Here is a 22,171-nt window from a genome sequence, read left to right on the forward strand (position 1 = left end):
ATTTCTGCTATTAAGGTACCTGATTAATTATTTGGCACTGCTTTCTTAGAACTATTGCATACTACAACTCTGCTGCTCCTGTGGTTGTGTTGCACTGCTGCTTTCAAGGTACCTGATTGCATATACTGTACATCTCTGTTATTCCTGTGCTTAACCATCTTCCACTGCAAGGTACCTGATTGCATATACTGTACATCTCTGTTATTCCTGTGCTTAACCATCTTCCACTGCAAGGTACCTGATTGTATATACTGTACATCTCTGTTATTCCTGTGCTTAACCATCTTCCACTGCAAGGTACCTGATTGCATATACTGTACGTCTCTGTTATTCCTGAGGCTAACCATCTTCCTCCACTGCAAGGTACCTGATTGCATATACTGTACGTCTCTGTTATTCCTGAGGTTAACCATCTACCTCCACTGCAAGGTACCTGATTGCATATACTGTACGTCTCTGTTATTCCTGAGGCTAACCATCTTCCTCCACTGCAAGGTACCTGATTGCATATACTGTACGTCTCTGTTATTCCTGAGGTTAACCATCTACCTCCACTGCAAGGTACCTGATTGCATATACTGTACGTCTCTGTTATTCCTGAGGTTAACCATCTACCTCCACTGCAAGGTACCTGATTGCATATACTGTACGTCTCTGTTATTCCTGAGGTTAACCATCTTCCACTGCAAGGTACCTGATTGCATATATTTCTCAGCTGTTTCTATATGTCACTGCACTCCAGCTGCATATGCTGCTTCAAGCTTGGGTGGCCCATATGCCATCCTGCATAACTTGTGGCCTGGTTCTCACTGATCCACATGCTGTCTTGTAAATCTAATTCTACTGCAAACCCAGATCTATAGTTTACATTCACCTCACTTGGTGAGCCTATAACATCCATCCATCTATCTATCTATCTGTGTATAATCTATTTGTGATAAATAGATTAAAATATAGATAGAGAGAGAAAAAACAAACAAACATGGGACTTTTTTGCATTTATTTGTTAAACATTATCGCAAAACTGTATTCAGGCGTATGCGAATGTGTGCTCTGTCGTGCATCATTTTCAAGCATGTTGGCATACTGGAGGTGGACACTCAGATGTGGTAGACTGCGTCTAAGTGTCTGTCTCCAGTAGGCGTACACGTCTGAATCCTGTTTTGCGGCGGTTTGAATGTAAGCACTGATGAGACCCACAAATGGGTGCCAGAATGTATTGTGAAAGACCCCTTAGGCAGGCACTCTCTCATAGGTTTTCTCATGCATTTTCATACTTTGAGCTACGAGCACAAATAAAAGTTTTAATGTCCCGAACTTAAATTTTAATGCTGCATTTCCTCAGTCTGTACACACAATACAAAAGATAAAACACAGTGCAAACACCATATATTACAAGACACAATTGTTTCATGCAACAAAATGTCATATTAATTCTTCTTGAAAAGGTAACAAAAGGACTTTGCAAGTGTAAATACCTCTTCCAAACTGCACAATTCCTCTAATAGTCCCCCAATGATTTTTCTTCTTTACGGGACACACAGATACTTGGTTTGCTCTATCTCGAAGTTTATTAACAGCATTTTCAATGCTCTGTGAAGTAATCTAGAAAAATTGTTATGAAGTTACTACTGGAACTGTAGAAATAGCCTACTTTCGTCACAATGATAGTGAATATGGTAAACCACAATCAATTAAAAATCTATAGTCAAAATGATATTGAATTGAACCGTTGTCACAGGGCAGTAGAGGGAAAACAGGGGATGAGGAACCAGGGCCCCTGAACTGCTCCTCAGGCTAATGGGGGTGCCCTGATTTTCCTTAACTTGGGGGTACACTTTGTGGTAGTGAGGCCCAAGTCACCGACCTGTCCCTATTTCCTGTTTAGCCCTGAGCTAAACCCCCAACCCCCTCCCCAGGAGGTGAGGCAGAGAAAAAAGTGAACTTCACCAAAAACCAAAGGAAAGATAAGACAGACACCTCGAGGTTAAATCAACTAAAAAATAAAACTTAGTTTTATCTGCTGCAATGCACCAAGCAGCAGAGTAAGGCACCAGATCAGCATTCAGCTGAAGCACCACTGCTCTCAGCCAGCTCCTGTCTTGACCACGGTTGGTATCCAGAAGGAAGTGTATCACCAACACCAGCTGATGCCTCAGGTGACCTTTTATAGGAAGGTGGGAGTGGTCACCATCAGCCGACTCAGACTAACCAAACATGTAGTAAAACCAGCGGCCACCGGGGGGAAAACTAATATTAACCCCAGATGGCCTGAAAGGAAAAAAGTTTATATAAGAGAATCCAGAATCTGACACAGATCCAAAAATGGATTGTGACAACGTTCTTTCAATTGTCATATAAAGCAAATCCACTGGAGTGAGATTAGATCCCTTCTCTTGCTCCACTATGTCTAATTGTACACCCTGAGAATCTGGACAACTCTGCAACAGATATTAGCTGAAGCGATCCTTGGAGCTAGAGAGACTAAAAGTACCGTATATCGCAGTACATATAGTAACTACAGGAACATATGCCGTACTACACCTAAATACAACAGAAGCAACTGGCTTTGGATGAATAAGGCTATGTTCCCATGATGAGCTTTAGGTGAGTTTTTGAAGTTGTACATTGTTGCTGCGTCAAAAACGTAGTGTCTTACAGTTCCAGCAAAGTGGATGGGATTTATAAAAATCTCCTGCCCACTGTACTTCTTTTAAATACAGTGTAAACTGACCTGTAAAGTGTGTTTCATATCTGCAGAATGTCAATTTCTCTTGCAGGTTCTTTGAGTTTTCTGTGCCGAAATTCTTCATATTGTTTGCGGAAATTTTGCGTGTAAAAAACGAAACATCTAAAGTGGAAAAGCATCAAAAACAGCTGTAATCTGCACGTAGGTATGTCAATAAAGTTTTGTCAAAGCCAAATACCAGGAAGTATAAAAAAAACAAAGCAGCTTTATTTATAACATGACACACCAACAAGAGAAAAAAATGCAGCATCAAAAACACATCTTAAAAAAAGCGCACAAAAAAACACAATAAAAAGTGCAAGTAACCTAATTTAAATAATAGGTGTAGGGATTCTGCAGCGTCAAAAGCTCACCAAAAGCTCATTGTGAGAACTTAGTCTTACTATGTCCTATATGGAGTTAAAACCAAACAGCCTCTCAGTGAACACATGGCTCAACAGTAAGAGATAGATTTAGAGACCACAACTCTATTGGCACCTAAGCAAGAAGGAACAACTAAGCAAACATTAGAAGAATACAGAAAAAGACTAATCTGAATTAAAATTAAACAGGATCTATTTCCAGATCTCACAATACAAACTCCATACATTTATTTCATAAATCTCTTAGAACTATGGAGACTCGAGTATTTATTGTAAAATCCATGTCAGATGGCTGCATAATCAGTTTTGAAAGTTGAAACACAAATCTTTACCCACCTAGTCTGATTGGTAGCTCCACTGTGTCCCTCCTGCTGCTGAGAACTCACACTGCTCAGTACAAGCTGAACCGGTCAATCCCCCTGGATGGGGCAAAGACTGAATATACTTGGAATCATGAACTCAATCACTCTTTAGCTTGATTCAAACAATTCTTATTGTAATATCAGGACTCTACAGCAATTCTGACTTGAATTTCCTTAGTACGTGCACCAGTCTCACCGTGTTAAAGTGATCTATTTATTATTTTTTTCAAGTTCTGTATTTTTAATCTGTTGACAGATCTGTGTTTACTATTCTAGTAATGTGAATAACTTTGAAGTGCATGATTCAGATTATCATAAATAAACTGCTCAAATAAAAATAAGGGAACAAAGTAGAAAATCTTTACTTATGCAAGTTGTGGAAATTGTTGAGAACAAAGTGATGGAAATCAAAATCATCAACTAGTTTAAGATTGAATGCCAAATCACCTAAAAAGTAAAGAAGTGAAATCAAAGTTGCATCCAATTTACATGAATTTCATCATATCAACCCATAATGTGCTAGGAGATATGGTTGGAAAATGTGGCTGAGAAGAGGTGCTTCAGTGGTAGGGAATAAAAATGGCATTCAAAGTTGAACATAAAAGAAGAAAAAGTGATGTATTGAAGTGTCAGCAGTTATTGCTGCATGTAATTCAATTGTCCTATTCTTCTGTCCGGGCAGGAGAGCAAAGTAAAACATTTGCATTATATGGAGCAATCACATAAACGAGGGGGTACCCCCCAAAGCAAGAATTACTTATTTAAATTATAACTTATTTTACAAAAACTGCTTGCTGTTGTAGAGGTGCCAGTGCGCCCCCTTACCATTTGGCCTGCACAGGTTGCATCAATGGTAAGCTTCAGATGCAGACTCTCAAGGAGATCTCTATCCTGCCCAGAGATCTTATCACCTTATTTGCACATTACAAAAAAACATGCATTTCTCTGCAATTTGTCATCAGATCACAGCTATCAATGTATCAGTTTAATAACCCCTTAACCCCCGAGAGTGGTTTGCATGTTAATGATGGGGCCAATTTTTACAATTCTGACCACTGTCCCTTTATGAGGTCATAACTCTGGAACGCTTCCATGGATCCCGGTGATTCTGACAATGTTTTCTCGTGACATATTGTACTTTATGATAGTGGTAAAATTTCTTTGATATGACTTGCGTTTATTTGTGTAAAAAATGGAAATTTGGCTAAAATTTTGAAAATTTCGCAATTTTCCAACTTTCAATTTTCATGCCCTTAAATCACAGAGATATGTCACACAAAATACTTAATAACATTTCCCACATGTCTAATTTACACAATTTTGGAACCAAAATTTTTTTTGTTAGGAAGTTATAAGGGTTAAAAGTTGACCAGCGCTTTCTCATTTTTACAACACCATATTTTTTAGGGACCACATCACATTTGAAGTCACTTTGAGGGGTCTATATGATAGAATATAACCAAAAGTGGCACCATTCTAAAAACTGCACCCCTTAAGGTGCTCAAAACCACATTCAAGAAGTTTATTAACCCTTCAGGTGCTTCACAGGAATTTTTGTAATATTTAAAAAAAATGAACATTTAACTTTTTTTCACAAAAAAAGTACTTCAGATCCAATTTTTTTTTATTTTACCAAGGGTAACAGGAGAAATTGGGCCCAAAAAGTTGTTGTACAATTTTTCCTGAGTACGCTGATACCCCATTTATGCAGGTAAACCACTGTTTGGGCGCATGGCAGAGCGAGGAAGGGAAGTAGCACCGTTTGACTTTTCAATGCAAAATTGGCTGGAATTGAGATTGGACGCCATGTTGCATTTGGAGAGCCCCTGATGTGCCTGAACAGTAGAAACCCCCCACAAGAGACACCACGTTGGAAACTAGACCCCCTAAGGAACTTATCTAGATGTGTGGTGAGCACATTGAACCCCCAAGTGCTTCACAGAAGTTTATAACGTACAGCCGTAAAAACAAAAAATCTTTTTTTTTTACAAAAATGATCTTTTCGCCTCCAATATTTTATTTTCACAAAGGTAACAGGAGAAATTGGACCCCAAAAGTTGTTTTCCAATTTGTCTTGAGTACGCCGATACCCTATATGTGGGGGTAAATCACTGTTTGGGCGCACAGCAGAGCTCGGAAGGGAAGGATCACCGTTTGACTTTTTCAATGCAGAATTGGCCGGAATTGAGATCAGACGCATGTCGCGTCTGGAGAGCCCCTGATGTGCCTAAACAGTGGAAACCCCCCAATTCTCACTCCAACCATAACCCCAACACACCCCTATCCATAACCCCAGCCCTAGCCATAACCCTAACCACAAACCTAACCTTAACACACCCCTAACCCTAATCCCAACCCAAACCCTATCCCTAACTTTACCCCCAACCCTAACCCTAACTTTAGCCCCAACCGTAACCCTAACTTTAGCCCCAACCGTAACCATACCCATAACCCTAACCCTAATGGGAAAATGGAAATACTTTTTTTTATTTTATTATTTTTCCCTAACTAAGGGGGTGAGAAAGGGGGGTTTGATTTACTATTTATAGCAGGTTTTTATAGCTGGTTTTTATGTTGGGCAGCTGTCACACACTAAAAGACGCTTTTCACTGCAAAAAATAGGTTTTGCATCACCACATTTTTCCATATTTTGGCCTAGGTCTTGTTTTTTGCGGGATGAGTTGACGTTTTCATTGACACCATTTCCGGGCACATGACATTTTTTGATCGCTTTTTATTACCATTTTTGGGAGGCAGAATTAATTGAATTAATGAATGAATTTCTTTTGAGGGGGCGTTTATACCATTCCGTGTGTGGTAAAATTGATAAAGCAATTTTATTTTTCGGGTCAGTACAATTACAGCGACACCTCATTTATATCATATTTTATGTTTTTGGCGCTTTTATACAATAAAAACTATTTTATACAAAAAATAATTATTTTTGCATTGCTTTATTCTGAGAGGTATAACTTTTTTATTTTTTCGCTGATGATGCTGTAATGGCGGCTCTTTTTTTAGGAAAAGATGACATTTTCAGTGGTTCCACGTTTATTTATATCCATCTTTTTGATCGTGTGTTATTCCACTTTTTGTTCGACGTTATGATGACAAACCATTTTTGTTGCCTTTTTTTTCTAGGGTTCAATAAAGGGATTAATTAGTGGCATAGTTTTCTAGGTCGGGTCATTACGGACATGGCGATACTAAATATATGTACTTTTATTGTTCTTTTATTTTATTTACATCAAGAAATGTATTTACTGGGGAATTTTTTTATCTTTATTTAGGAATTTAAAAAAAATATTTTTTCACGTTTTTTTTTTTTACTTTATTACATTGTCTCAGGATGGGACATCATTATATCATGTCAGATCACTGATCTGACACTTTACACAGCACTGTGTCAGATCAGCGACAGGAGTGCGCGATGCTTCTGCATGCCACCGGAACACTGCGATCATGTTTGATCACAGTGTGCCCGGGGTTAAAGTGCTAGGAGCAGTCCATGACTGCTCTTGGCACTTAGTGCCGGGTGTCAGCTGTGAGAATCAGCTGACACCCGGCCGCGATCAGCCGCGCTACCCCCGTGACCGCGGCTGATTGCGTATGACGTACTATTCCGTCCATGGGCAGTAAGTCCCAGGGCACATGGATGGAATAGTATGTCCAAGGTCAGAAAGAGGATAAAATCTTTTCAAATCGACATGAGAAAAAAAAAATCGCTGCATGCTGTGAGTGGCTCTGCAAGTCAGATCACGTACACCCATTTAAGTCTACAGGTGTGTGTAAAACATCGGACTGCACTCGGATGTCAACCGAGCGTAGTCTGATTTATGCAGACACAGTCAATGGAGAAGATGGAGAAATTAAGTTCTCCGTCTTCTTTGCTCCTGTGATAAAATTCTCCCATGTGATAGAATCAGATCATAGTAAACTGACAATCAGATCTAACTCTCATCAGCGTTTAAGCCAAGTGTCATTATTATAATTGGTAAAAATAGCGAGATCCAGCGGGAAATTAATGGTTAAAACCCAAAATTTATTAATACATGTATAAAAAAAATATTTCCTTGCAGGTATGGATGTGGAGAAGCCTTCACACAGGTGGGCTGACTCTTTTCATATTTTGTTCATTATTATAATTGATCCGATTTTCTTGTAAGAGAGAATCATCACTCGTGTGAGCGAGCCCTAACGGTCAAACTACAAGGAGCTGTTTTGTAGCACAGATATAAAAATGAAGAAAATGGTTTGGATGATGCGGGTGTATTATGGGCCAAGAATGCAGGCAGCGTAGGAAAAGACCCAGGTGCAGTCGGCTTCACTGTCATTCTCAGACTGATCCAATAGATACTGTTCACACCACGACTGTTCAATACATCTGCTATCTGCAGCTCTTCTGTTATATCTCACATCCTTAGCCATGCATGAAATATCCTTCTTCTGGCGCAGTCTGCCGCCACTATCAAATTGTACATCATTCACACAGTAGGAGACATATGGGGACTATTGTTTTCTCTCAAGGCCAAATTTCTTGCTGGAGGACATACTGTGCATAAATTCAAGTACTCCATCACCACGGCTATGGAAATGAGAACACTAGCAGCAAACAGGAGAAAATAGCGACAAACCTGTTTATTATTTTGTTGCGATGTCTGTTTGTTGGAAGATTTGGGTGGAACTATTGGTCGCTGAGTAACTAGAAAAACAATGTGTTCTTTTTTTCCTGTTCTCTCTTCCTCATCTGATTGACTTATTATCTCCATTGAAATTTCAGTTTTGAAAAAGTCCAATGCTACTGCCCCCATAATACCTAAGCAATAGAAAAATAGATATATTAATGTTTATAGCAGCCAAGCCCATTTTTATAGCCTGTTCTATTATGCATAATCAGTCGCCAAGAATATAGGGGTTTTCTGGTCTCTGAAAACCTTTGTTTCCTGCGTGCAGTTTGCGCAAAATAAAATACTCAAAATCTGCTTTACTCACCGTCTTCGCATCCAGCTCCGAGTCTCCACCGCTGCTCTTAGTGTCTGCTACTGTCTGCAGCGGTGACATCATGTCGACAGCGCTGCAGCCGATATCTGAGCTCAGCTGCGCTGCCCAAGTTGAAGGCACAAATCACTCGAAGACCTTAGTTATTTACTTGCAGCGCTGTAGAGATGACATCACTGCTGCAAAAGATAACGGACAGCGGACCTGCAGCTCCTAACGCACCGGGCTCCTCTTTCTCCATCACACCCCATCATTCACATGGTCATGTATAACGCCAGTCTCAATTAATCCTGGCCTATATTTCCTGTCTTCTTTCAATATTCTTAGCAGGCAAACAGCATAATGCGCCGTAGCTGTAATATAGTAATCTTATATAGGGCATCACGCTAGGCCGAAAGATCCACTATACATAAGCAGGAAAAGATAATTATGCAATAATTAAGCCATTAAGCAAAGTACAATATCAACAATCGTCAAGTGTTATTTACACGCACATCGCTTGTTACATTAAGGCTATGTGCACACGCTGCGGATTGGTCTGCAGATTTGTATCTGCGGAACCGCAGGTAAAATGACCTGCGGATTGGCCTGCGGTTTTCCCCTGCGGTTTATCACCTCTACAATGGAGTAGATGGTAAACCGCAGCAGAATCCGCAGAAAAGAAGTCACATGTCATTTCTTTCTGCGGATGCAAAACTGCAGCTTTTCCGCAGTTAAAAATCTGCAACATGTGCACAGCAGATTGTAAATCACATAGACTTACATGCTACTGTACACTGTCTGCAGAACTGCTGCGGATCCGCAGCGGCCAAAACCGCAGCAGATCCGCAGCAAAAACCGCAGCGTGTGCACATAGCCTTATCAGTTAAGAATAAGATGTGGAGTGGTGTTACCTGGAACAATGTGACACAGTCCTCTTCTGTCTGAGTAATAATGCAGATGCATTGAGCCATCATCATTCATCTCTACCCTGAAAGAAGGGGCATTCATGGCCTGTACAGAACAAGAGCACATGGGTCATTGTGGGACAGCTGACTGTAAGCAAAAAGTTGTTAATTTGGTGACAGATTCCCTTAAAGGTGTTTTCCCACAAAGTTCATTTTAATAAATACATCTTGGAATAAAAATTACTTGTTTGATGTGTCAAATAAAAATGTTCCTGTGCTGAGATAATCTTATAAATGTTGACCCCCCTGTGTACTGTGTAATGGCTGTGTCTGACCATGCAGGGACATGGGTCTGATCATACCATATCTCCTGGGCAGGGGAGGTAACAAAGGAGCATACAGACATCATGGGATTGCAGCTGATTCTTTCTGTGAGAAGAAACATTTCCCTGCTTGTTTTTAAGCAATGTTTTACCTGACAAAAACACAGGTATTACATACCTGGTAATGTGTTTTTTCATGAGTCATGACGGCACCATGAGATAGGGGATCCGCCCAGCGAGGACAGGAAACCTTCAAGATAAAAGGGGCAGCTCCTCTCTCCGCATAAGCATTTTTACAGAGCACTAGAGGAACTCCGCAGGTTAGTATACACATAAATAATACATCCTTTACACTACTAAATTTCCAACACCAAGGAGTGTATAATGCTAATAATGCACCCAACTAATGACATGATCAATAGGGAGGGAATATAAGGGTGCCGTCATGTCTCATGAAAAAACACATTACCGGGTATGTAATACCCGTGTTTTTCCATTCTACATGACGGCATGACGGCACCACTAGAGAGTTACAGAGATTTGTATTCTCTTTAGGGAGGGATCACTGCTTGTAACACTTCTCCCGAATGTGAGTTCAGAGGTAGCAGATAGGTCTAATCTGTAATGTTTGAAAAAGGTAGATGGAGAGGAACAAAGGGGCCGCCTTACAGATTTGGTCGATGGAGGCGTCAGCTCTCTCAGCCCAGGACGTCGCCATGGCCCTCGTGGAGTGGGCTTTTAGGCCCTCTGGAACAGCCCTGCCTGCACTACTATACGCTAGCATGATGGCCTCTCTCACCCATCTAGCTATAGTCTGCTTAGAGGCTTTAAGGCCTTTTCTTGCCCCCTGGTATGAGACAAATAAGGCCCTCTGTTTTCTCCAAGGTTTTGTCATCTCTAAATACTGTAGGATACATCTCCTAACGTCTAAGCAATGAAGTCTCTCCTCCTTCTGGTTACCGGGCTTAGGAGAAAAGGATGGTAGGACTATCTCCTGAGTACTGTGGAATTTCGACACTACCTTAGGGAGGTATGCTGGGTCTAATTTTAACACAACTCTATCGTCCATGACCTGAGTGTATGGCGGGTCTGCTGCGTGTAAGTCCCCAACCCTACGGGCCGATGTGAGTGCCGCTAATAAAGCTGTCTTTAAAGTTAACACTTTATCTGATGTTGCGTTTAGTGGTTCAAATGGACTTTCTGTCACAGATGATAGAACTAAATTTAAATCCCAGGGAGGAGGCATAGGAGACGGGACAGAGTCAGCTCTAGTTCAGGCCCGGATAAACCTGGCCACCCATCTATTGTTTGCCAGGTCATAGTTGAATAATGCTGCCAGGGCTGAAACGTGAACTTTGAGGGTGCTGACAGCTAACCCCAACTCTAAACCCTTCTGCAGAAACTTCAGTACTGCCCCATCGGTACTTCTCCCTCCCGTATCGGGCCTGAGGTAGATACAAATTTTCTCCATATCCTTCTATAAATTTTTGTAGTCACTGGTTTTCTGCTACTGAGTAAGGTGGATATTAACCCCACTGAGAAACCTTTTTTCTCTAACTGTGACCTTTCAAATTCCAGGCTGTCAAATGCAGCCTGGACTTAGGAGGGTGATAGAAGGGACCCTGTGTTAGCAGGTCGTGGTCCTCTGGGAGCACCCGTGGGTCCGTCACCGACATCACTCTCAGCCAGTAGAACCACGGTCTTTTCGGCCAAAAGGGAGCTATCATAATTACTCTGGCTTGGTCCTCCCTGATCTTCCTCAGAACTGCTGGAATGAGGCATACTGGAGGGAAGGCGTACATGAGACCTGGTGTCCACTTTATCCTGAAGGCGTCTACTGCCAACGGCCTGTCTGCTGGACTTAGGGAGCAGAATTTTTGAACCTTCTTGTTGGTATTTGAGGCAAAGAGATCTATGATGGGTTTCCCCCACATATGCACAATCCATTGAAAAATGGACTCTTTTAGGCACCATTCTCCTTGCCTCAGGTGGTTCCTGCTCAGAAAGTCTGCCTTCAGGTTGTCTACGCCTCGAATATGCAGGGCCGATAATGAAAGGAACTGGTGTTCTGCTAGAGTCATGATCCTTTTTGCTATTCGCATCAGGGACCGAGAACGGGTGCCCTCCTGGTGGTTCACATATGAGACTGCTGTAAGGTTGTCTGATAGGACTCTCACATGATGTCCTCTTAGGTGTGTCAACAATCCTTCCAGCGCCCTTTCGATGGCTAGTAGCTCCCACTCGTTTGAGGATAGATTTCTTTCCTCCTGGACCCAGGGATCCTGGAGCCACCGTGTGTCTAGATGGGCTCCCCAGCCCCAAGGACTGGCGTCCATTGTGACTACTCTGGAGGCTGTGTGGCTGTGTATGTCCAGGGCACTCCTCTTGGAGAGGACTCTATCTGTAACCACAACTTGAGTGACTGGAGTACAGGGTCCGGGAGGGTGAGCTTCTGCTCTAACTGCCCCTGAAGCCTCAGGTCGTTTTGTAGAACACACTACTGAAGTTCTCTTGTGTGAAACTGGGCCCATTTTACTGCTGGTATGCAGGAAGTTAAGGACACCAACACTGACATGGTCCTTCTCAGAGTCATTTCTGTTTTTTTTTAATGTTGCCATGATTAGATTTTTGATCTTCCCTTCTTTCTCCTCTGGGAGGCGACACTCCTGCACCACCGAGTCCATTGTTAGGCCCAAAAAATTCCGGATCATTGCTGGTACCAGTTTGGATTTTTTGAGGTTCAGTTGCCAACCAAGGGTCTGTAGTGTCTCCATCACTATTTTGACTTGTTCTTGACAGTGAGAGAAATTTCTTCCCACTATTAAGAAGTCGTCCAGATATGGTATTGGGTCGCCCTGCCAGGGCTGTGGGGTACTCGGTACCGGGCCGGTGTCAGGGGAATGTGTCACAGCAGCAGTGCCCGGTCCGTGGCCCTGGGCGCCCAAGTAATGGGGAAATGTAGTTAATGGAATGGAATAGTTTGTGACGCCACCTGTGGTGCTCGGCAAGGGAGATGTTAAGCCGACGCTGCAGACAGATCTGCTGGGACAGATGGTATGGTGCAGCAAAGATGTAATAGGTGAAGCTATAGTCCCAGAGCAGTGTAGATGTGGTTGGCATGGGGATGTAGCAGTGCCGGAAAGGTAGGAAGCAGACAAGACACAGCGGGGTGCAATTTCTGTACATTTACTTGATAACTGCAGTCCAGGGTCCTGATTACAGATGGTAACGGAGCAGGCTAGCCTGGAAGCAACTCAGGGATTCTCTCTCAGCAGACAGGCTGTGCAATCTCCTTCCTAATGCTTGTTCGAATGAAGCACTCCAGTACTAAGATACTCTGAAGTTCCTCCTGTCAGATGTTCCCAAGAACCGTACTTGCACGGCAGACAGCTGTAGCCTCTCTCGGGGACTCCCTTCTCTGAGTCCTGGCTCTCTATCCAAGCTGCTGTTGTGCCTCAAGTCTTAGATGGGAGTAGGGCATTTACAGCCTCCTACTCCTCTGGTATCTGCTGTAGAACCCTTAGTATCCGTACAGCCGTGGAGACCAGGCTCCAGTTCATGCGTTCTCAAGCTGAGGGAGCTCGCCTTCCGCAGCTCAACCTCCAGCTTCTCTCTACATGTCTGCACACTTCACCCTCTGCAGACTAACTAACCACTCCTTCCTCTTGGCCCTCAGAGAGCACCCCTCCCCTTAATCCTGGTTCAGAGTTCCCCCTGCTGGCCTGGAGTTGAACTGTGTTGCATGTATGGATTGACTGCGAGAGAGACCCATCATTGCCTCCAAGCCTGGCATTACCCTCCCCTGGAGGAAGGCAAAGCCACTGTGGCGGCCATACTCCTTGGGGCGCCACATTCCCCCCTAGTGCAAGTCAGCAGTCCTGGGCTGAACAAAAAACAGGAAACATATGAAAACATTTACAATAATAATTGTACAAGATTTAAAAGCGAAAAATGTACAAAAACCAAGTGCTTCAAAAATGGTCCTATGATGATAAGTCCAGCATCAATGTCCATGGTTCATTCCTGGGCAAATGGTAAAAGTTTTTGATCACACACAAGTCCTGTGGTTCAGTGTCCATAAAACAAATTCCAAAGGAAACTCTTACAGGTTACCTGTAGGCACAAAACTTGAAAAACAGTTACATATTTACATACACAATTTCAACATTTACATTTTTCTATTTTGCTATATGCGATATCTAAGGGGTGGTATACCTTGTGTGGGCAAACTGGGTAGCCTTCTCCTATGGACTCTTAGACTCACCAGGGGCATGGCAGATTCACCACTGGCAGGGCGAGGGTTCTCTGGCTCCACTGCTGGTGTGGCATCTGCTACCTGATTTTCCTGATTTTCTTAAGTCACGTCTTCTTGTGCTACCACTTGAGGAAAGATCAACACTGGCACCACTATAGCATCGTTTACTTTAGTCCAATTCGCAGGGAATTCTCCAAGCACTGTGCTGACCTTCTCTTCTTCCACTATGGGTTGGATGTTATCTGGTTCCTCTTTCCTTTCCTTCAACTAGTCAGGACACAACTTCAATTGATCTCTCGATACCGCTGCTGAGGTCTCTCCTCCATCTTTATTCACAAGGCATACCTTAGTATTATCAAAGTTCGAGGGCAGAGAGGTATAAGGTTCAGCCTCCCATTGATCATCCAACTTGTGCAATCTTCTCTTCCTTTTCAAGACTTGCTCCCCTGGCGACAAAGGAACGGCAGGTGCATTTTGATTGTAAAGCTTCTCCTGCTTTTGCCTTGCCTGAGCCAGACTCCTTTCCACGCATTCTTGAACTCTCCGGTACTGTTGCTGCCTCTCCGTGTCCCAATCAACATCTGGTGACGCTACTTCAGGTGTCAGGACTCCCATGTCTAAGTCAATAGGCAGCTTACCAGGTCTGGCTCTCATTAAATAGGCTGGGGTACAGTTGGTGGAGTTCACTGGGATATGGTTGTAGAGGTCCACCAGATCGGGCAACTTCTCTGGCCACAGATTCCTCTCCTCCAAGGACAAAGTCTTCAGGAGGTCAATCACTACCTGGTTCATCTTCTCGCACATGCCATTGGTCTGTGGGTGATACAGCGTTGTCCAGATCTTCTTACAACCATACAGGTTACAGAATTCTTGGAACACTTCTGCCTCGACAGCTGGACCTTGATCTGTAAGCACTTTCTCCGGGTACCCATGTGGTCTACAGAAGTGCTGCTGGAACGCTCTGGCCGCTGTCCTGGCAATTTGATCTTTGACAGTCACAACTACCAGGAATCTAGAGTAGTGGTCCACAATGGTAAGTGCATAGATGTAGCCTGACCGGCTTGGAACCAGCTTCACATGGTCCAAGGCTAGCAACTCAAGGGGCTGATTGGTGATGATTGGCTGTAGAGGAGCTCTCTGGATGTCTCGATCCTTTCTGCGCAGGTTACATTGCCCACACTCCCGGCACCACCTCTCAATGGCTTTCCTCTTACCAGCCCAGTAGAACCTCTCTCGGAGCAATACTTCCAACTTCTTCCATCCGAAGTGTCCAGCTCCATTGTGGTATGCTTCCAGGACCATTGATGCCTCTCTCTTTGGGACTACCACCTGCCAAACCAGCTCATGAGTGCGGGCATTGATACTCCTCCGACACAGCTTCCCTTCATAAATGAACAGCCGGCCTCTCTCCTTACACAACTGCTGAGTTTCTTCAGGAGCATCCGACTCTGGATGTGAGTCAGCTGGTGTCAGCAGCTCCTTCACCAGGCGGACTGCAGGGTCACTATCTTGCGTTTCTGCCCAATCATGATGGGGCAATGGACTCAGGGTGACCTCCTTCAAGCCAGACCTTCGGTTCCTCACTCCTTGAGCACGTTGGGCTGCAAGTGGCCGGTGGAAGGGAGGTAGCTCTCTCTCTTCAAGAGCCTCAGGGTCTTCTCCTGCCTCTGGTAGGTTAGGCATTCTGGACAGCGCATCAGCATTGGCATTCTTGTGCCCTGCCCGGTACTTGATGGTAAACTCATAGTTCGATAGCAGAGCCATCCATCGCTGTTCCAGTGCACCTAGTTTTGCAGTGTCCAAATGCGTCAACGGATTGTTGTCCGTGAAGATAGTGAATTTGGCAGAGGCTAGGTAGTGCTTGAACCTTTCAGTGATAGCCTAGACTATGGCAAGGAACTCCAACTTGAAAGAACTGTAATTATCAGGGTTCCTTTCAGTGGGGCGCAGCTTCCTGTTGGCATAGGAGATCACTCTTTCTTTCCCATTCTGTACCTGTGACAGTACTGCTCCTAGTCCCACGTTGCTGGCATCTGTGTACAGCACAAAGAGTTTGTCATAATCTGGGTAGGCCAGAACTTCGTCTCCTGTGAGAGCCATCTTCAATCTGGTGAAGGACCTTTCCAACTCTTCAGTCCATTCAAAGGTGGAATTTTTCTGTTTGGTCTTCTTGGACTGCCCCACCAGGAGATTTTGCATAGGAGTGGCTATTTCAGTAAAGCCCTTGATGAATCTTCGGTAGTAGCCTACCAGTCCAAGGAACTGGCGTATTTCATGAAGGTTGCTGGGCTTTGGCCAGTCCCGGATGACTGTGACCTTATCAGGATCTGGTGCTACACCTTCTGCACTGACCACATGACCGAGGTACTGCACCTTGGGCTTCAGGAGGTGGCACTTGGAGGGCTTCACCTTCAGGCCAAAATTGGACAAAGCTTCAAACACTTCAGCCAGGTGCTCCAGATGATCTTCATAGGTTTTGGAGAAAACAATGACATCATCCAGGTACAACAGGACCGTCTCAAAGTTCATGTGTCCCAGGCAGCACTCCATCAGCCGTTGAAATGTTCCTGGAGCAGTGCAGAGTCCAAATGGCATATAATTGAACTCACAGAGACCCATTGGAGTGGTAAATGCTGTTTTCTCCTTGTCTGCCTCTGCCACGGGAACCTGCCAATACCCACCGGTGAGATCCAAGGTGGAAAAGTAATTAGCAGTTTTAAGTGCAGCTAATGATTCCTCAATTCTAGGTAATGGGTAGATATCTTTATGTGTAATGCTGTTAACTTTCCTGTAATCAACACACATTCTCATGGTACCATCCTTTTTCTTTACAAACACTATTGGAGCTGCCCAGGGGCTACAACTGTCTCTGATGACCCCTGCCTCCTTCATCTCCCTCAACATACTCTTAGCACACTGGTACTGTGTTGGGGGTATAGGTCTGTACCTCTCCTTTATGGGTGGATGGTCTTCCATGGGGATATGATGTTGAACCCCCTTTGCCTGCCCAAAATCTAGTGGGTGTTTGCTGAATACCCGCTCATACTCTTGTGTCACTCTGTAAACCCCATTTTTCTGCTATGAAGGTGTAGAGTCAGTTCCCACCTGCAGTTGCTGACACCACTCATCTGGCTGCTTCACAGAGCCATTGTCCTCCACCTGATCAGATGAGACCAAGGGTTCTGCTGCCTGCAAAGAGTTGTTATTAACAGTGAGTAGCTTAGCAACTGTGGCGTACCGAGGTATTATGGCTTCCTCTTCCCCCACAATTCAAAAGGTGTACAGGTACTCTCCCCTTTCGTACATCAACCACCCCTCTGGCTGTCAGGACAGTGGGCCTGCTCTCGGAGTATACTGGTTTTACCAACGCATGGTAATCTCTCCCTCTAAGGCCTATAGCTGCCCGACACCAAACCAACATTTAACATCTGGAGGGCATTGCAATGGGAAAAGCATCACTCACTCTGACGCTGCCGATCTCTCCGCCAGAGAGTTCTACCTGTTGCCTTTGCATCAGGGCTCGGATCTCCTTCTGCAGGACTCGTTGTTCTCCGGAACCAGCAGTCTCAGCCACCTGTTGCAACAAGACAATAACCTCGGACAGACAATTTTCAATTACATTTGTACCAAGAGTCATCATGGGATTACATTCACGTCGGTCAATATCAACAACTATTAAACCTTGAGACTTTAGCTCTACCCGCCCCACTTTGACAGTAATTTCTTTACATCCTATCTGCGGTAAAGACTGACCATTACTAGCAACTACTGTCAGTTCATCAGTTAGGCCACAGATAAGTTCAGAATCAGCCCAATGCCTCTTGTACAGAATGTACGGCATAGTGGTCACCTGGGAGCCAGTGTCCAGCAAAGCGTTCATGGGGATGCCGTCAATCACCACAGGAAGGATTGGTCTCCCTCCCACATACTTGGCTCTCCAGTTCTTTGGGCCTGGGGATCCTACTCCTGGGGGTTGGCCCTTTGCCCCAGGGGTTGCTCGTTTAAAGGACAGTACCTGGCAAGATGACCTGCCTTTTAGCAGCGACGACTGATGGGACGTCCGTCCTGGTCATAGCGATCGTTGTTCCTTCCTTGAAGTGGCGGGGTTCTCCTCCTCCGGAGCCAAGGGACATCCTCTGGACCGGAAGCAAGCTGGATCTTTTCTTTGGAGGACACTTGTAGGGACTGCATGGTTTTGGTAAGTGCAGCCATCCCTTTGGTCAGCTCCTGGACTTGAAGACGCAGCTCCTCAGTTGGATCTTTATCCAGAGTCTGTGCATCAGCCTCCACAGGGATGGAAGGAAAAGATGTTTCTTCCTGACGGTAGGTGATCGCTAGCGCCTAGGGGGCGCTGGACGGCTGTCAGAGGACTCCTGCAGTACCCGAATAGCCCTGTCTTTAAAATCAGCAAAGTTCAGATCAGGGTTTTGCAGGGTTGTAATACGCAACTGTCCTCTGTGGGTACTAGATAGGAGTCCTTCAATGAACTACTCCTTTAACAGTTTATCTTCTTCCTTTAGACTGTCAGGATCAACTTGCTTAACTGCTCGCAGCGCCTCCTGCAGGTTGAGAGCATAATCCCTGATACTGTCCTGCGCCTTCTGTTTACAGCCAAAGAACCTCATCTTGATTTCAGCTGCAGTGCGGGTGTCAAAGGTGCTCCTCAGCTTGGCCAGGATCTTTGCAACAGTCTCTTTATCAGTGTCCTGCCAGGCTTTCCCCCTCTCTCTGTGCTGCACCCGTTAGCTGTCCAATCAGGATATTCACTATCTGGCTTTCAGACAGAGGGTATACTTTAAACAAACTGCACAGTCTCTCTTTAAATTCACTCAGGGTATGCGACTCACCCGAGTACTGCGGTAGCCAGGCCGCTCCCGGTATGTAGGGCATAGACAGCGGCATTATGGAGACCGCTGCGGTGGGCGCTCCTCCTGGCGGTGCTGCGGGGTTGACAACAGCGCCTCCCGCTGCATCGCCATTCGGCGCGGACATCCTCTTCCCCCCTAGTTAACGTTTGCTAGGGCCGGGGGTTGTGGGAGCTCACCGGCGGCCGCTTCACAGGCCCGACGCTCCAGGCTGTAGGCCTCAGCTCCTCCTCCTCTCGCGCGCTGTCCTCTCTTCCCGCGTGGCACTTCACTTCTTCGCGCTCTGCGGCAGGCTCCGCCCACGAAGGCCCGCCTCTTTCTTCCCACGCGCGCCAAGCAGCGCGGCAATGGCGGCAACTGGCGCCAATTTCACACAGTCTTTTACACAAACAAAGTCTATGGCACACAGGACCCGGGGATACCGGGCTCCGTAATCCTGTTCGTGATGCCAAATTGGGTTGCCCTCCCAGGGCTGTGGGGTACTCGGTACCGGGCCGGTGTCAGGGGAATGTGTCACAGCAGCAGTGACCCGGTCCGTGGCCCTGGGCGCCCAAGTAATGGGGAAATGTAGTTAATGGAATGGAATAGTTCGTGACACCACCTGTGGTGCTCGGCAAGGGAGATGTTAAGCCGACGCTGCAGACAGATCCGCTGGCACAGATGGTATGGTGCAGCAAAGATGTAATAGCTCCCCACAGGTGAAGCTATAGTCCCAGGGCAGTGTAGATGTGGTTGGCACGGGGATGTAGCAGTGCCGGAAAGGTAGGAAGCAGACAAGACACAGCGGGGTGCAATTTCTGTACCTTTACTTGATAACTCCAGTCCAGGGTCCTGATTACAGATGGTAACGGAGCAGGCTAGCCTGGAAGCAACTCAGGGATTCTCTCTCAGCAGACGGGCTGTGCAGTCTCCTTCCTAACGCTTGTTTGAATGAAGCACTCCAGTACTAAGTTACTCTGAAGTTCCTCCTGTCAGATGTTCCCAAGAACTGTACTTGCATGGCAGATAGCTGTAGCCTCTCTCGGGGACTCCATTCTCTGAGTCCTGGCTCTCTATCCAAGCTGCTGTTGTGCCTCAAGTCTTAGATGGGAGTAGGGCATTTACAGCCTCCTACTCCTCTGGTATCTGCTGTAGGACCTTTAGTATCCGTACAGCCGTGGAGACCAGGCTCCAGTTCATGCGTTCTCAAGCTGAGGGAGCTCGCCTTCCGCAGCTCAACCTCCAGCTTCTCTCTACATGTCTGCACACCTCACCCTCTGCAGACTAACTAACCACTCCTTCCTCTTGGCCCTCAGAGAGCACCCCTCCCCTTAATCCTGGTTCAGAGTTCCCCCTGCTGGCCTGGAGTTGAACTGTGTTGCATGTATGGATTGACTGTGAGAGAGACCCATCATTGCCTCCAAGCCTGGCATTACCCTTCCCCTGGAGGAAGGCAAAGCCACTGTGGCGGCCATACCCCTGGGGGCGCCACAGTATCACCAGAGTGTCTTTTTCCCTGAGATGCGCTGTGACCTCTGCAATTAATTTTGTGAAGACTCGGGGGGCTGTCGCTACACCGAAGGGCAGAGCCCTGTATTGAAAGTGATGCCACTGAGACCTTATCTGGACCGCCACTCTGAGATATTTGCGGTCTTGTTGCCGGATCGGGACATGATAGTAAGCATCCTTGAGATCCAGGACTGCCATGTAGCACTGAGGATAGAGGAGCTTCACCGCTGACCTTATCATTTCCATCTTGAATGATGGAACTATCAGATATTTGTTGAGGCCTTTCAAGTTTATAATGGTCCTCCAGGAATTGTCTGGCTTTTTTATAAGAAATAGGGGGGAGTAAAAACCTTCCTTCTTCTCTTTTTCCGGAATTTCTTCCATGACATGTTTTTCTAGAAGTGATAGTACTTCTCCTTCCAGACTTTCTTGTTTTTCTTGAGATGACTGTACTGGAGTCTGCATGTATCTTCGTGGCGGCCAGTGGTGGAATCTTAATTCCAGACCCGACCCTACTATTTGTCGGATCCAGGTACTGGATGAGATCCTCTCCCAGGCAGGGAGGAAGTGAGAGAGCCTTCCCCCCACCTGAGAAGGACCGTCACTGGGAGGGTTTTTTGGCGTCTTTGGAGGGCTTGCCGAAATAGAAGCCTGTCCCACCTCTGGATCGCTTGTCAGAATTGTTTCTGTCTCGATCCCTGTACTGCTGTCTTCTGAATTTTCGGCCCTTCTGAAAGGAGCACCGAAAGGCCTGAAATGGCTGTTTTGGGAAATTCTTCTTCCTCCAACACGTCATCCAATGCCGGTCCAAACATGAAATTTCCCTCACATGGCAGAGAGCAGAGTTTCAACTTTGCCTGAGTGTCCCCCAGCCAGCATTTGAGCCATACTGCCCGGCGTCCTACATTGGTTAAGGCCGCTGACTTTGCTGCTAGCCTGGCTGAATCTGCTGAAGCCTCAGCGAGAAAGACTGCCGCTGCTCTGATGGCCGGCAATGCTTCCAGAATAGATTCCCTGGGGACTCCTTGCTCTAGCTGGTCTTCCAGGTGGTCCACCCATATATTCAGGGACCTAGCCACACAAGTGGCCGCGATGGCGGGCCTTAGTGCCCCAGGCGAGGCCTCCCAGGCCGTTTTAAGACAATTGTCTGTCTTTCGGTCCAGAGGTTCTTTTAGAGAACCTAAATCCTCAAAGGGTAGGGAGGATTTCCTGGCGACTTTTGATATCACTACATCAATTTTTGGAGCTCTATCCCAGGACAAGGATGCCTCTTCCTCAAAGGGGTACCTCCTTTTTAGGGAATTGATTATCTGGGACTTCTTCTCTGGTTTTTCCCATTCCCATTTTATGAGTCCTTCCAGTTGTTCATTAATAGGGAAGGCTCTACGTTTTTTCTTTTGTAGTCCACTAAACATGAGTTCCTGAGCTGTCTTTTTTGCTCGCTCATCTACCAGCCCCATAGTAGACCGGATTGCTTTTATAAGCTTATCTGTAGCTTCTACTGGGAATGTGTCTTCCTCGTCAGAACTACTATCTGAATAGCGGATTTTATCTGAGTCCTCCTCTGACCCTGTGGAGTCCTCCTGAGAGACCACTGAGGGGCTGGATCTATCTCTAGTTTTGCTATCCATATCCGCTGATTGTAATGCCCTCACTGATTTGCAAACCTCTGTTTGAATTAGGGATCTCAGACTGTCAGAGAATGAGGGTGTCTCTTCCGCTACTGTCTTGTTAATACAATCCTGGCACAATCTTTTATTCCAGGATGCTCCTAAGGGACTATTGCATAAAGGACATTCTTTATTTTTAGTTTTTTCCCTACTCTTCTTAGGGACCTCCTATACTCCACCCTGCCAATGTATGTAAAAGAGGGGAGAGAGGA

The 22,171-nt window shown here is 45.4% G+C and overlaps 1 protein-coding gene across 1 annotated transcript in view; it reads right to left on the bottom strand.

Moving 5' to 3' along the window:
• LOC141092706 (guanylate cyclase soluble subunit beta-2-like) overlaps positions 1-22,171 on the bottom strand; it is a 164,030-nt gene that overhangs the window by 67,854 nt on the left and 74,005 nt on the right. The window contains exons 5-7 of the mRNA XM_073579096.1: positions 9,365-9,464; positions 8,108-8,289; positions 1,479-1,605 (exon numbers count right to left, since the gene is read on the bottom strand). Coding sequence (XP_073435197.1) covers positions 1,479-1,605; positions 8,108-8,289; positions 9,365-9,464 — 409 coding nt within the window. The remainder of the gene's footprint in view (positions 1-1,478; positions 1,606-8,107; positions 8,290-9,364; positions 9,465-22,171) is intronic.

The sequence above is a fragment of the Dendrobates tinctorius genome, unplaced genomic scaffold, assembly GCF_039654945.1.
Source record: "Dendrobates tinctorius isolate UK_male_01 unplaced genomic scaffold, ASM3965494v1 ptg000060l, whole genome shotgun sequence".
Lineage (NCBI taxonomy): Eukaryota > Metazoa > Chordata > Amphibia > Anura > Dendrobatidae > Dendrobates > Dendrobates tinctorius.